At 51.4% G+C, this 14,404-nt stretch overlaps 6 protein-coding genes across 6 annotated transcripts; 4 read left to right on the forward strand and 2 right to left on the reverse strand.

Moving 5' to 3' along the window:
- Positions 1 to 62: 62 nt before the first annotated feature.
- Positions 63 to 1,138, forward strand: AA0111_g1275 (hypothetical protein; the record flags this gene model as incomplete). The annotated part of the gene is made up of 2 exons (XM_028646767.1): positions 63 to 154; positions 208 to 1,138. The coding sequence occupies 2 exons, from the start codon at positions 63 to 65 to the stop codon at positions 1,136 to 1,138; spliced, it is 1,023 nt and encodes a 340-aa protein (XP_028511545.1).
- A 96-nt stretch (positions 1,139 to 1,234) lies between these two features.
- Positions 1,235 to 2,092, reverse strand: AA0111_g1276 (hypothetical protein; the record flags this gene model as incomplete). The annotated part of the gene is made up of 2 exons (XM_028646779.1): positions 1,235 to 1,672; positions 1,733 to 2,092. The coding sequence occupies 2 exons, from the start codon at positions 2,090 to 2,092 to the stop codon at positions 1,235 to 1,237; spliced, it is 798 nt and encodes a 265-aa protein (XP_028511542.1).
- Positions 2,093 to 4,892: 2,800 nt separating this feature from the next.
- AA0111_g1277 (hypothetical protein) lies at positions 4,893 to 7,550 on the forward strand (the record flags this gene model as incomplete). The annotated part of the gene is made up of 11 exons (XM_028646791.1): positions 4,893 to 5,344; positions 5,408 to 5,552; positions 5,616 to 5,795; positions 5,845 to 5,948; positions 6,109 to 6,145; positions 6,198 to 6,389; positions 6,445 to 6,824; positions 7,149 to 7,241; positions 7,293 to 7,318; positions 7,374 to 7,431; positions 7,484 to 7,550. The coding sequence occupies 11 exons, from the start codon at positions 4,893 to 4,895 to the stop codon at positions 7,548 to 7,550; spliced, it is 1,734 nt and encodes a 577-aa protein (XP_028511543.1).
- A 1,627-nt stretch (positions 7,551 to 9,177) lies between these two features.
- On the forward strand, positions 9,178 to 11,334 carry AA0111_g1278 (Transcription activator of gluconeogenesis; the record flags this gene model as incomplete). Its single annotated transcript, XM_028646802.1, has 3 exons — positions 9,178 to 9,400; positions 9,451 to 11,249; positions 11,302 to 11,334. 3 exons carry the CDS (start codon positions 9,178 to 9,180, stop codon positions 11,332 to 11,334), a joined length of 2,055 nt encoding a protein of 684 aa, XP_028511546.1.
- A 477-nt stretch (positions 11,335 to 11,811) lies between these two features.
- Positions 11,812 to 12,554, reverse strand: AA0111_g1279 (hypothetical protein; the record flags this gene model as incomplete). The annotated part of the gene is made up of 2 exons (XM_028646814.1): positions 11,812 to 12,387; positions 12,438 to 12,554. 2 exons carry the CDS (start codon positions 12,552 to 12,554, stop codon positions 11,812 to 11,814), a joined length of 693 nt encoding a protein of 230 aa, XP_028511167.1.
- Positions 12,555 to 13,177: 623 nt separating this feature from the next.
- AA0111_g1280 (hypothetical protein) lies at positions 13,178 to 13,867 on the forward strand (the record flags this gene model as incomplete). Its single annotated transcript, XM_028646826.1, has 1 exon — positions 13,178 to 13,867. The coding sequence occupies one exon, from the start codon at positions 13,178 to 13,180 to the stop codon at positions 13,865 to 13,867; it is 690 nt and encodes a 229-aa protein (XP_028511095.1).
- Between the last annotated feature and the right edge of the window lie 537 nt (positions 13,868 to 14,404).

Here is a 14,404-nt window from a genome sequence, read left to right on the forward strand (position 1 = left end):
GCATTACCAGTGTCGTGAACTTGCATTGCTTACCGATTCATATCTGAGCATTATAACGCAACATGACCACTCCCAAGCGAGGTCCTAGCTACAAGTCTTCCGTCAATGCTATACGTTCCGCATCTTTCCTACGCCATCTCCTTGACGAAATTAGGTAATAGCAGCTGAACACAATCGGGACAACGACTTCAATGCTGAGTTGACTAGGTCAGATGCAAGTCAAGGAAATGCCGTCACACCTGAGAAAGTCGACACAACTCTTGGAGCCTCTCACGATGGGACCGATACAACAGCACGCCAACGACCGTCGCTCCAGCGCCTGCAGATCCCATCATCGAGGTTCATCACTCGTCCAGTTGCTAACGAAGAGGGTACTGCACCACTAAAATCACCATTGATGTTCTACGATTCCGACATCTCCTCCACACCCTCTCCCAACGAGCTCCCAACCTCAGGATTGACTGCACCTTCAAGTGACACAACGCCTCCAACCTCAGCTTCGACCTCGTCTCACCCGGATACCATGCGTGCGCGTCCCTCAACCTCAGCATGGGACATGGCTTTGGCGCAAAGCGCGACTGAACCTCGACCGCTATCGAAACGAATGCGCATCATGACCATGCCCGAGACGTGTTGTCAAAATATCACTGAAGACGAAACACAAGACCCCTTGGCAAACCAAAGCTTCTCTGGTAACAACAGGCGTGTGATACGAAATGTCGCTTTCATTGAGAGAGCACCCGTCCGACCACAAGAGCCCAACTCTTCCTCACAGCAGCTCCCGGAACTATCCTCTTTCCGGCCTGATATCGCCTCGCCAGAAGGACCTGCTCCTAAACCACCTGCTCGGTCCACGACTCCAGTCAGAAGCACAGCACGCCGCTTTTCCTCCGCCACTCCCGAACCACCCGAGACGCCAAGCTACCTCCGGTCACTGCACCTTTTCGACACAAGTAACGAGTGGACGCATGACATCTCCATCTACAAAAACGCCCATGGCGAGGAGTGGAAAAGAAACTCACTTTGCAGACATTGCTTCCAGCTCCGCGGGGCGTTCAACAGGATCATGACGTACGGTTATGAGGCGTGCGGGCGAGATGAGCGTTTGGATAGCCATTATTGGGAGCCGATGGCTTAATTTGATTGAAGAAGAGCAAGAGCTCTAGTTGGTAATGTACAGTAATGTTGGCAGGATGCTCATTAGCGAACATGATCATGGTTCTGGAAGTGTCTGTTACATGAGCATGTATCCACCATCCGTTCTGACCACGCTACCGTCCATATTCACATCTTTCATAATGGCCAAATACGACTCCGCGACATCCTCTGGCTGCCCAGCCCGACCCGTTGTCATCTTCTCCGCTACTGAATCCATGGCTGCCTTCTTTTCGCTGGCAGACATTGCCCATAGCTCGGTGTCTACGGCCCCTGGGCTGACACCGTTGACCCTGATAGGCCGAAGATCCAATGCCAGGTTGCGAACCATGCTATGATGACCGCCAGCGTAAGATCCCACGACACTCCAGTTAGGCACAGGTTTTTCTGATGTAGTGCCCGTAGTGATAGTGTAGGAAGATGTGTACGAGAGCTTAACATAGCTGGGAAGGAATTTTGCAAGGAGAAGAGGAGCAAAGAAACGGACTTGACCTGCTTGGAAAATGTTTTTCATGGTCTATTCAGATTTAATTCATCTCGATCGGCCTAAATTCTTTCATATAGAGTGCAATCTTACCATGTCTTCTAGCTTGATGGCGGGTGCCATGTTACCGGCTGTAAAGACCACATGGTCCAAAGACTGTCCTTCTAGCTTCTCTTTTGTGCTTTCCAACATTGTATTCAGCTCCGTCTCGAGTGTATCTGGGTTCGAGAGATCGGCTCGAACACCAAACACCTTGTTTTTAGCGGAAGGATAACTGCGCTGTAGCTTCTCGACTGCCTGGTTGATGCGGTCCCCGTTGGAAGAGGATATTGTGACTACTGCGCCGTGTTCCAAGGATGCTTCTGCGACGCAGAAACCGATGCCTGAAGACCCGCCAATTACGAGTACTCGCCGGTTCAGGAGCTTGGAAGTGTATTTAGTTGAGTCTGACATGTCAATGGGTGCGTCTCGACGAAGGACAGAGACTGTAGTTTATGAAGACGGTAAAATTATGATTTGATACTACGTCTTGTTCACGGAGCAGCTCCCTTCTTTATACATGGCGAATCAACATGGAATTGTCGTAGGCGTCGGCGCCAAAACACTCTTTCGCTTCCATACTCGGGCCTTCTTGTAGGCATCAACATTTACCAAGCTATCATGCGCTGCTGAACATTCTTGGGACTTGAGTAAGGTTTGGTGAGTTAGAGTACTGAGTGTATTTAGCACCGCAGGCCCGGAAGTTGACGTAGTTCAGGACCGGGCGATTCAGGAACCCATTGCCGTGTCGGTGCAGGCAACGCCCGATTCAACGACCGACAACACCATATAGCACGATGCAAACTCCACTTCCACAAAGCAGATTTTCCGAAGAGAATGATAAATATTGGACTATTTGCACTAACGTTGTCTCTGCCGATCACCCACATGCTGCCACCATTTAGACAGCCATGAGGCCGCGAGCGCGTTCACGATCTCCAGCATTGCACCTGCAATGGGAGACGCGTGGCGCCTGTCCATAATTCTCCTCACCAAATCCCTTGTATGATTTAGAAAGATCTTTTCGAGGCTCAGATACTCGGTACTGGAACTGTAAACTCCCAGAGGAGAGCTTGTCCGTCTGCCATTATCATCACCGCCTCCGATCGACTCCAGGAGCAAGCTATCTGCGAACTACCCACAACCACGTTTTCTGCAGAAAGGGGTTTCGAGTATGTAAGTTGATAGCTTTCGCTGGCGGGAATGAGTAGGGGAAACTCAACAATTACCTGGGGTCTGAGAAACTCTTCTTTTGAAGGGCCTTTCAACCATGGACTCCGAAATAGGAAAAACACATCAGGAATAGAGAAAAATAAGATTGAAAGGACGCGAGAAATTTATACTCTCGAGTGCGACTTTTATGTCGGTACGATCACAGGAAGTGATGCTAAGCGGGTGAAGGATGTCGGTCGTGTTCGTAATGGGCTGCGTGTGGCGCGACAAAACCTGGTTTTCGCACTGAAGCTCCGTTCTGTGACCAGTCTTCGTTCCTCGCGGACGTTAGGTAAGATCTCCCTGTAATAATCATAACATCTACAATACGTGTAATTGTTCTATTGTTAGGTAGCCTCTACTGCCAACTCCGATCCTTACAGACTTGCCAGGGTACCTAGGTAGGTAGGAAGCATGAGGTAACGATGAAGTTCACCGCATCATCTGGACAAGCACTTCGTCACCATCTGGCCAAGTCAACAACACCTCACAGAACTTTAGCGTAGAAGGAAGGGTGATATGCTGGACATCTTGGTAGCCATGCGCGCACTTTCGAACTAAGGAGGTACTTCTCGAAGACATGTGTTCCATAACACTACTGCATATATTGAACCTCACTCTGACAGCGAACCATTCCTAGGAGATCTCCAGTCGCAGTAGCATATCCTTGTACACGCAGCATGAAACTTGAAGATGGTATCGCTGCGAAGATGACTAGAGTGCATGAACCTTGTGATGTAAGCGTCTCTCAAATTGCATGACAGGTAGTCGCGTAGTCAACATTATCAAATCAGGATAGAACGCGGCACACCTATCGTTCATTTTGGGGTCATCGAGTGTGTAACGCCTTCCGCCCAATATCGCTGTGCCCGCCTGATGAAGAGAGACATGCGTCCACTATCTTAGTTAAGGCGTTTTAGCGTTTTGTTTGCGTGCTCGAGGCATTACTAGAAACGTCTGGAAGGAGGGCTACTTCATTCCTTTTTCCTTATCGAAGCTTGTTAAACCGCCTAGTGCATTTCCCACGTGGTGCCGTTATTGATGGCGGCGGGCAAGAGCCGAAAACGTCAAACGTCTATAAATGGAGATGCGAACTGTCCAACGACATCGGGAACATCCTAAATGTACGCTATCGTACAGGGTCAACATATTTCGTACATCGCGGGTAATATTGTCGAATCAAAATCGAGGCGCCCAGTCCCAAAGCTCGGAGGTGGTGACGGAGCAGGTGCGCCTGGAAGGCCTTGAATCACTGGTTGCACAAGTTCACACAATAACTGTTCGCAGCACCACGCCAAGGCATCTGTTATCATATAAGAATGTGGGTCGAGGAGCATAGGGCAGAAAGGGTTCTTAATCAGCACGCAGGGCAAAAGCTTTTCCGAACGGATGGTTTTGCTAAATGCGGCCCGCTAGTCTTCGTGAACGGCAGGTTTTGCGCCGATCGCGGCATTTGAAGGGGAAAGAGACGGAGTGCGCAGTCAAGAAGAACCCCCGAAGAGAAGATGAGAAACGATGAATGCTTTTCAATAAGGCATGTTTGAAGCGTTGAAGTCGTTGCTAAATCTTGGCCTCGTCTCCTGCAGATGTGGCGAAATGTCTATGCCAGAACGGTAACCGATCATATAGCCGGATGACGCACCTACACACCCCAGAGTCACGAAGCGGCGCCGTTATGGCAGCAAGACGTCACCCCACTTTACCCATATGCCGCTCCAAAGCCTTTGAGCCGATTGCCGCGGCGCGGTCTGGAAGCTTAATCGAAGCGCGATGTCTTTCGCATCGTGCCTCCTACATCTAAATTCCTTCCCATGTTGGACATGCGCCGCTTCGCCTGACCAGGATTCATCATCAGGGGGCTCTACAGGCATCTTAGCGAGTTAAATCCGAGCGGCAACGGCCATTCCCAGGGTGGAACGGGCTCTAAGAGATTGGCGCGTTGTTAGTGAGTGTCATTTGGTACTCATCGAACTTTGCACATCGTTTCACCCACCAAAGAACGATGGCGGAATCGGAACAGATGGAGCCAAAGGAAAGGACGAGCCTTGGCTCAGCACAGGAACAACACGAAGACAGCGCGTCAAGTGACTATGAGAAAAGAAGAGAATCTGCTGCCGACATCGACGAGGAGAAAGTGGTTGGACTTGATGGAGCTACGCGATCAACGAAAGAGGGAGATGCTGAAAGAGGCCGCAGCCAAAGTCGACGCTCGCAAGATGGAAGGAGTCTGAAGACGATCAGATCGCATCACTCACGAGCTGGAGGAGATGGCTACACATGCCTCGATGCTGAAGGCAATACCCAAGGACCGAGCAAATCCAGAACTGGAGCTGTCACGGAGCAGCCGTATCTCGTGACTTGGGATGGTGACGCAGATCCAGAGAATCCGAGAAGCATGGGCAAACTACGAAGGTGGCTCATCGTATTGATATGCGCCAGCAGTTCTCTTTGCGTGTACGTCATGATATTGATTTCTCAGTCATTGCACAAGCACAAACTAACGACTACCAAATGTAGGACATGCACTTCATCACTATACACATCAACCTATAGTCAGCTGGAGCCAGAGTTTGGGGCCTCCCGCTTAGTGTGTACGCTTGGCTTGTCCATGTTCGTCGCAGGATTAGGCGCAGGTCCGATGATCCTCAGTCCCCTCTCGGAGGTGCGTACAGCTGCCGGGGATTACGGCACTCCGATGTCCCTGTGATTGACTAACCAATCGTAGTTCTATGGTCGAAGACCTATCTATATCTGCTCGTTTACGTTCTTCCTGATCTGGATGATACCATGCGCTGTGGCACAGAACATTCAGACAATGTTGATTGCGCGCTTTCTGGATGGACTAGCCGGCTCAGCCTTCCTCAGTGTAGCTGGAGGCACTGTCGGTGATATGTTTGGAAAACACGTCAGTTAATACTGTGCTCGCGAATTTCCTATTTCTAACTTTAGTGTAGGAGCTATCTGCGCCTATGATGGTTTACACAGCTAGCCCATTTGTCGGTCCAGAAGTTGGCCCCCTGATAGGAGGCTTCATCGTTGAGAACACTACGTGGAGATGGTAAGTGCTTATCCAAGACCCACCTTTCTCACCCTGCGACACTGCACCTGCAGATCCAGTGGCGCTGCTCAAGCTGGCAGCATCTGCCCAGATGTTCGTATCAAGAACACCTAGATTAGGCCTCGCGGAAGCAACTGGCGGTGTGTTGACATGAAAACAGGTGTTTCTATGTGCTCATCATCTGGTCTGGAGTTCAGGTAAGGTTGTGCTGCACACCATGTGTACCAAAGACTAACGTTAGCTTTGTAGCTTTGCCTGATCGTTATGTTCGTGCCTGAAACGTACCACCCCGTTCTGCTCCGTCGGAAGGCGATTCGACTACGAGAAGAGACCGGCAACCCAGAGTGGATAGCGCCGATCGAGAAGATGGACCGCTCTATTGCCAAAACCGTGTTGTGGTCATGCATTCGCCCGTTTCAACTGCTGTTCTTTGAGCCTATGGTGGGTCTCCGCACTCGATGAGGCCTTGATTGGCGTACTGACGGCTGCAACCTAGTGCTTGAGCCTCTGCATACTGTCTGCTATCCTATTGGGTATCTTGTACCTCTTTTTTGGCGCTTTCCCCCTCGTGTTCCAAAACAATCACGGCTTTAGCATATCGCAAACTGGGCTTGCATTCCTGGGCCTGTTGGTAGGCATGCTAGCGGGTATCTCGACGGACCCTATCTGGAGAAGGATATACGGCAGGCTCGTGCGCCAACGTGAGGAACAAGGGGGTGAGCCTGGAGGTTCGGAGCCTGAATTTCGACTTCCTTCAACTATTCTTGGAGCCTGGGTCGTTCCTGTCGCTCTCTTTGGTAAGCTTCTGCACGGCCTCGAATGGAACAAGCATCTAACCATGCGTATGCAGGGTTTGGGTGGACAACGTACTCATCAGTAAGTTCAGAGTGTTTTTGGTATGGAAACTTCTATGCTAACACCCCGGCTTCTGCAGGTTCATTGGATAGGTATGACAACATCCTGCATATCGCAGAATCGCAATAATAACTGACCATGACACCGCAGTTCCAATAATCTTCTCGGCAGTATTTGGCCTTGGGTATGTTTTCTTCTTCTAAGACTCCGAGTACGATGAATGAGAGCAGCTCACTGACTGCATTGCGTGACGTAGTGTCATCTGGGTTTATTCAGGGGTCTTCACATTCTTAGTCGAAGCCGTAAGTACCACGCACCGATATCGGACCAGACTTCTGGGTACAGAGATAGTGACCTCGCCGAACAGTACCCTGTCTACGCTGCATCGGCTCTTGCGGCCAACAGCTTCGCGCGGTCGTACTTTGCTGCGGCATTCCCGTAAGTTAGCATCACCGTTGGGTCAGACTTAATTGCTAACTAGTGTCATAGACTATTTGGTGTTCAGATGTACAACAGTCAGTCTCGAGGACGATGCGCCTTGATGAAAGAGCGGTCACTGATTTGGAACAGATCTCGGCTACCAGTGGGCAACTACTCTGCTTGCCTTCCTGGCACTTGCAATGGCGCCGTAAGTGACCCAGAACGAGGGTTGTGGGACTCACTAATATGACTTATTGCAGATTTCCAATCTTGTTCTTTCGATATGGCAAGCGACTCAGGGGAGGCAGTCGATATGCATCAGCATAGTCTACACGGAGGCGAGGCGAGGGCATGTGGCAGACTTGACTGGAAGCGGACTAATAATAGAGAGTGACACGGCATTTGCATGTCAAAGATTTTCATTGAATCAAGGATTTTGCGCCCACACGTGAGACCACATGAAGCAAGCTGGCCGGACCTCTGTGCAACGGAACATGAGCGCCACGAGGGCGGCCACGCCAGCTCGAGGGACAACGGATACACAAAAGCCGAAAGCGGTTGCGGATGGTACCGTTGCCGAGGGCGGTGCACCAGCGTGTGAGAAAACGTGGTCGGCAGGCCAGAGACACGGTGAAGGAGACATTGAGGGTACACAAAGCTCGCGAAGCGTAGACGACCGGGAAGGAGTGATGATAGTTGGTAGTACGAGCGCGCCAATAGGCTGACGAGGAACCGTTCATATTTGGCGCCAAGGGCTCGTATCCCATACTGCATGCATGCCCCATAGCCGAGCCTGATTCACTTTGGGCATGCCGGCTGCTTGCTTTTTGGGTATGCGCTGTGTGGCATGAGATGTTGAGGTGGGAATTGCGAGTGACTGGGCAGGGTTCTCTGCAGTACAGCGCTCAATCTGCAATGATATACAAGACCCACCACGTATTGGCGACGATCCGGTGGCAGACGAGAGGCGAAGGGGCCTGAAGTGGCTGAAGTGGGCTATTGCGGCTAGTGATGTCCAAATAGTGAAGCAGAAGTGCGTGACTACAGGCTAGCGCGAGGCCAAGCCAGCGGCTTACCGGTCGACAGGGACCGAGGCAGCTGCGTGGGCTGCAACTTCCAGCAAACCTCGAACAGCCAATTGCGGGGAATCGCATCTGCGCGCATCTTGCAGCGAGAGCCCCATCATACGACACACGACCCGCGCCCGACGCCTCGAGCCCACTCCCAACTGCACACAGCGCTGCAAGTGCCCTGGAAGCTCGTCAAACCTAGCAGCGCCTCCATCGCCTCGACCGCGCGCTCCGTCGCGACTTGCTTCCTGCCTCCACAGACGATCATCATCACCCATCGCACCTGCCCCAGCGCCGACCGTGACTTCTCAAGTGCCGTACCACCGCGCTGACCTACCGCGTCGCTCATTCTGCGCTCCAGGCGACGCCCCACCCGTCACTGCCACGCTGCTGCTCTCACCTTCTGTGGGCTCACGACACGAAGCCCGGCACCGCTTGTAGAACCACAGCAGACTCCCAGCAGCATGGGCAGCGCGTCGCGGTAGCATCTCGCTATCAAACATGGTTCTGTGTGCTCCTGGAATGCTCCCTCGATTACATGGACCCCGGCCCCGTACCACAATAGCACTATCTCATACCTGCCCGCCGGATTGAGAGTCCTTCACTATCTCCCTCCCCTGCAGAGCTCGTCATTGGACTTGTCAGAGTGCCACGGCAGCGCTCGTTCAAGCAGCCAACGCACGCGTGATTGCACCTTAAAACACACAGCTGGGACGCCTCCAGCCGTGCACCCTAGACACATTGGCTGAACCATTCTGCCGGGAACACCCCTAGATCACCACTGACGGCTACACGCAGCACTAAGCGTCAAGTCCCAGCGCCTCAGTTCACAGCAGCGAACGTCCGTGCTTGGCCGAGTGCCTGCGTTGAGTAGAGGGGATATCATGACCACCCCAGACGCCCAAGATGCCTCTCCTTCGCCCGAGTACAGGAGCGATTTGGACGACGACATGGCTGCTGAACAGTCCGCAGACCGCCAATCTGGCAATGGTGACTCCACCCAAAAGCCTACCAACGGAAAGCCCAACGCAAAGGATCCTCTAAGGCCACGGAGGAAAAAGGCGCGGAGGGCATGTTTCGCCTGCCAAAGAGCTCATCTGACGTGTGGTGAGTGCAAATATACGGATTGACTCAGTAAGAAGGCTGACATGTTCTAGGTGATGAAAGACCATGCAATCGCTGCATCAAGCGCGGCCTCCAAGATCACTGCATGGACGGCGTGCGAAAAAAGGCAAAGTACCTACACGACGCGCCAGATGGAGCTCTCATGCCAGGTGTAGGCGGCCACTATCCCTACATGAACGGCAACCGCCCAACACCGATCCCGAGCCACGATGCCCAAACAGTCTCTGTCTCCCCACAGAGCAACATGTACAATCAAACCCAACCAGCAGCATTTTATCCACCCAACTCAATACCAGGGCAACTGCCTGTTGCGCAAGACGGTCACGCCTTCAACAATCAGCAGTCGCCAATCTCACCCCCGTTCAACCAACCGCACCACGGGCCAGTGCAAAATGCACCGAGCACTATGCCCCAAGGCCAACAGAGCCAGTTGCAGCAATTCGGACCCTTGTTCGATCCAAGTGACCCAGCATTGTTCAATTTTGATATCTCAAGTCTGAACTTTGGCAACCATTATGGGGCGCTCGAGTTTGGTATGCTTGGCCATATGTCGTCAGGCGCAGTGGACACACCCCACGATAACGGGATGATGAATAATATGAATGGCACTGTGAACATGTACAATCAGCAAATGTCCTCTACTTATGCGGACCAGAACAATGCCGCAACCGCAATGGCATACAACCCCAACGGGCTTCCAGCGGGCGAGTGGCAAGACTCGCATTCGCGGCAAGGTAGTATGCATGTGCACACGCCAAACACTTCAGCCGGGCATGACCACCACAGTCTTCGGAACGACAGTCTTAGTGGTCCACATGCATTCGTCATTGGCCAAGGGCCGGGCTCTACAGCAAGCCCAGCTTCCACGGATGCATCCACATTCGAGGGCGACAACCCATTGGCAACCGCAGCTTTCTTCGCCAACACCAATCGACCTCACGCGCAACACTCTCCAGCCGTCAACCGATCGCAGCGCGAACACAGACCCTCAACGACAGCAATTCAACCGATGAACTCAAATGGTATCCGCAAACGTCAACGAGATACTAAGGCCATCTACCAAGGAGTCACCAAGCCATATGACTACGTCAAGGGCTATCACAGGCTCTACCAGCTGATTGACAAGAACTATTCAAGACCATGGTTTGCCAAAGCCCAACAGTATCTGCAGAACTACCGACCTGTGCTGTTGCAAGTGAGAGAAGAGTTGAATAGGGACGACTTGATCCATCAAGAAATGGGACTGCAGCGCCAAGTCATGACATTGCAGGATCACTTCGCAGAGGTCGGTACACCATTTTTAATATGTCGGCGATCAGGCGAGATTGTCGGCATTAACAAGGAGTTTACCATTCTCACCGGCTGGAAAGACTCAGTTCTGCTCGGCCACGAGCCAAACCTCAACGTCAACACTGGGACGAATCGTGAAACAAGTGAAAGCGACACTGGCTCGACTCAAAACACAACACCCAATCTTACCGCGCAAGACTCTGAGACGGCCACACCCAGCGTCAACATCATCGAGCTTATGGATCCCAAGTCCGCGCTGGAGTTCTTGCAGCACTTCTCCGAACTTTGTTACCAGGATCCTCATGGCTATGCCTCTCAGCGTGTCAACATGCTGAGATACCAGACCAAAGCCGACATAGATCGCATCCAAGAGATGAAGAATGCGAATGCTGGCTCTGACGTCAAGGCTGACCCACTCGTCAAGGTGGAAGGCGAGAGCGCCATGCAAAGGCTTGGGGCGAAGAATGGTATGGTCGATTGTATGATCTGGTGGCATATCAAGCGCGATATGTTTGATATGCCTGTGCTTGTTTGCATGAGTGTAAGTTGAACCCTAATGTTCTGTATATGAGAAGCTGCTAATTAGGACCCAGGTTATGCCTGTGCTTGACAAGGGTTTGCAATAATCGAAGGGCGATTGGGCTGGACGTTACATCACCTACATAGCCTCACGAGAGGTAAATTTCTTCGAGGTCGTCTCACTTGTCGAATAGTCGCATGAATATGGATGACGCCATCTTCACAGCTGATGTGCGATCACGTCATAGCGGCAGTATAAAAAGTGCTTTTATGTTTCTGGGGTTGTTTTCATGACCGGCGCATACGCATGGATGGATACCTAGGTCGTCTCACGAGACATGTGCATCTTGGAAAGGTATAATTTGGGAAATTGCTGTTGTTTGGTTTGGGTGTTAAATGGCGCACATCGAGGGCGTGATCGGAGTAGACAAGCTGCCAACATAGGCGCGATACCAATGCTTTCATGGCTAGAACATCGGCATAATAACAATGTTCTTTCATACACGGATATCGCTATGCACGTCGTGGGATCGTCTGTCGTCTATAGATATGGTCGCATCCTCTATCCTCTAACCTCCATCACTCTAGTTCATCATCTGCGACATTCCCAGCCCGTCCTTCTGCCCAGCTTGATTCCAGTTGATCTTGGTATCCTCACCACCCTTCAACCACTCATCCTGCTTCCAAGCTTTGTACCCCTCTCTTGCTAAACTCCTTTGTGCAACCCTAATATCCTCTCTGATATCCTCCACCAACGCGTCCTTACTCACGTAATCGTACTCCGGCCGTATGAATCCCAGTATCATCAAACTGAGGTTCGCGCCATAGAAGTCTTGTTTGAAGTTATGTAAGATGTGAATCTCAATACTGCGTTGTGTGTTCTTGTAGTACGGGTTGTAACCGATCGACAGTACAGTCGGGTAGATAGTCGATGGTGTGGGAGTCTCGGAGGAGTATTCGAGGTCCAAGACGGCGTGCGAGGAGGATTTGCTAGGGACAGAGGTATCGTCCGTGGCACTCGGTACGCTCGAAGAAGTTGTGGAGGACGCGATGGAAGATGTGTCGAGTGTGCACCAGCCATAGTAGATGCCAGACTCTAGCTCGTCGTGGCCGCCTATGCTTAGGCCAGAGAGAGGAATGTTGGCAGTTGGTATGCCTAGCTGCTATTGTCAGCTCGAGGATACGGTCAAGCCGACTAATTGATTTGTACCTCTTTACTTCCTCGTCCGAAGCCCTTGACTACTGGCCCCCGGAGCTTTATTGGGAAAGGTGGCTGTGGTGTATCGGCACCGGCGATGGGGTCGCGAGGACCGTCTGGACGACCCATTTTGTCTGGCTAGTTTGTAGTATTCCTGAAAGATGAATCCGGGATATGAAGGGAAGAGGAAGGCGGTTATCGCGAGAAAGGGTCGTGTTAGGCGTAGTACTTCGAGCACTTTCTGGTCGGGATGATAGAGGTCCGATCGGAACCTTGGTGGGGCTTACAGATGCCAGGCGTCACCGTTGGCTTAGTCATCAGGGTCCAGGTACCTTGCATCGTCACTCCCGACGTGGACGTTAACATGTGAATTACCACGATTCAGTCAATGAGTGTGAGACATGGCATCTAGACTTCAGTACTCTCTACTTGCATATCGCACCGTTCCGAAGCCCTGTGTCGATCGTTCATTATCGACCACACGCACCATGGCTTCTGCTTCGATCAGTCAACGTAAATCACGCTTGTTTGATGATCAGCCCGCGTTCATCTATGGTACTGCCTGGAAGAAAAGCCAGACGAAGAGATTGATAAAAGAAGCACTTGCTCATGGGTTTCGTCGCGTCGACACAGCTGCACAGCCTCGACATTACCAAGAACCTTTAGTTGGGGACGCGCTTCGTGAGGCGTTCGAGGAAGGTCTCGTGAAGCGAGAGGAGATATATGTATGAACTTCCCTCCTTTCTCTCAAGATGTGTGGTGTTTATGTTCCACAGTTACAGACGAAATACACCACTCCCGCTGGCCAAGATCTGAGCAATATGCCCTACGACCCTGAAGCGCCATTAGACGTTCAGATACGCACATCTGTCGCATCCTCACTCAAGAATTTGCGACATGATCAGAGATCGGGAGACGACTCATACGTTGACTGCTTACTTCTTCATTCGCCACTACCCACCAGTGAGCAAACACTGCAGGCTTGGCGTGTACTGGAGACTTATGTGCCGCACAAGATTCGTTCCCTCGGTATCTCGAATGTCACTCTTCCCATTCTCCGAGGTCTGTGGCTGCGTGCCAACGTCAAACCAGCAGTGGTGCAGAATCGCTTCTACCCTGACACGTACCACGATGTAGAGCTGCGTGAATACTGCCGTTTGAGTGGCATCATGTATCAGTCATTCTGGACTTTGACCGGTAATCCTGTTCTTCTCAAGTCAAAACCAGTTGCCGCTTTGGCCGAAGCGACGAATGTTGGACTGCCCATTGCGCTCTACGCTCTCGTCATGGATCAAGGAATTGTGGTGCTGAATGGGTCGACTTCGACTGAACATATGCGGGCGGATCTGGAGGGTATTCAGAAGGTGCGCGAGTGGGCAGAGTCGAACCAGAAGAAGTTCGAGTACATTAGGGACGACTTCTCTTACTTAGTCGCATGGTGAATCATGGGACTCGACAGGAGAAAGTCACTCAATCAGCACATCATCCTTTATCTCCGAGAAGAGCAACATGACGAGAAAAGAGGCGGATCGGGTCTGATATTGCCGTTGGTTGGCTTCATATAGTTCTCTCGAAACACATCACGGCCGTGTTGTATTAGCACGGACCACGGTATGTGCGAAGGTAAAGCGTTACCAGTGACTCTTATGGATGATACATGGAGAGTCGCATCAGCTTTCGCGCAGATTTACTCGCAGAGACAAAGGAGACAAGACGGATAGACGAGAACGCTCTTATTGACCTGCGAATCTAGCCCTGCGCTGTGGAAATATAAGTAGGATAGTACATGGATGGATCATAATGACTGGAAGAAAAAGCAGTGAGTCAGCAAAGTTGGTGTCTGCTTGGAGAGGAAGAACTTGTTGGATGATTAGCACATTTTATCGTTCCATGGGAGCACTTTGAATATGAATATCATGATGATACTACGCCAAAGAGAGAAACTAAATATCTCATTTAAGCGGAGTACTTCTTCCTAT

This window comes from Alternaria arborescens (assembly GCF_004154835.1).
Source record: "Alternaria arborescens strain FERA 675 chromosome Unknown contig_2, whole genome shotgun sequence".
NCBI classification, from domain to species: Eukaryota; Fungi; Ascomycota; class Dothideomycetes; order Pleosporales; family Pleosporaceae; genus Alternaria; species Alternaria arborescens.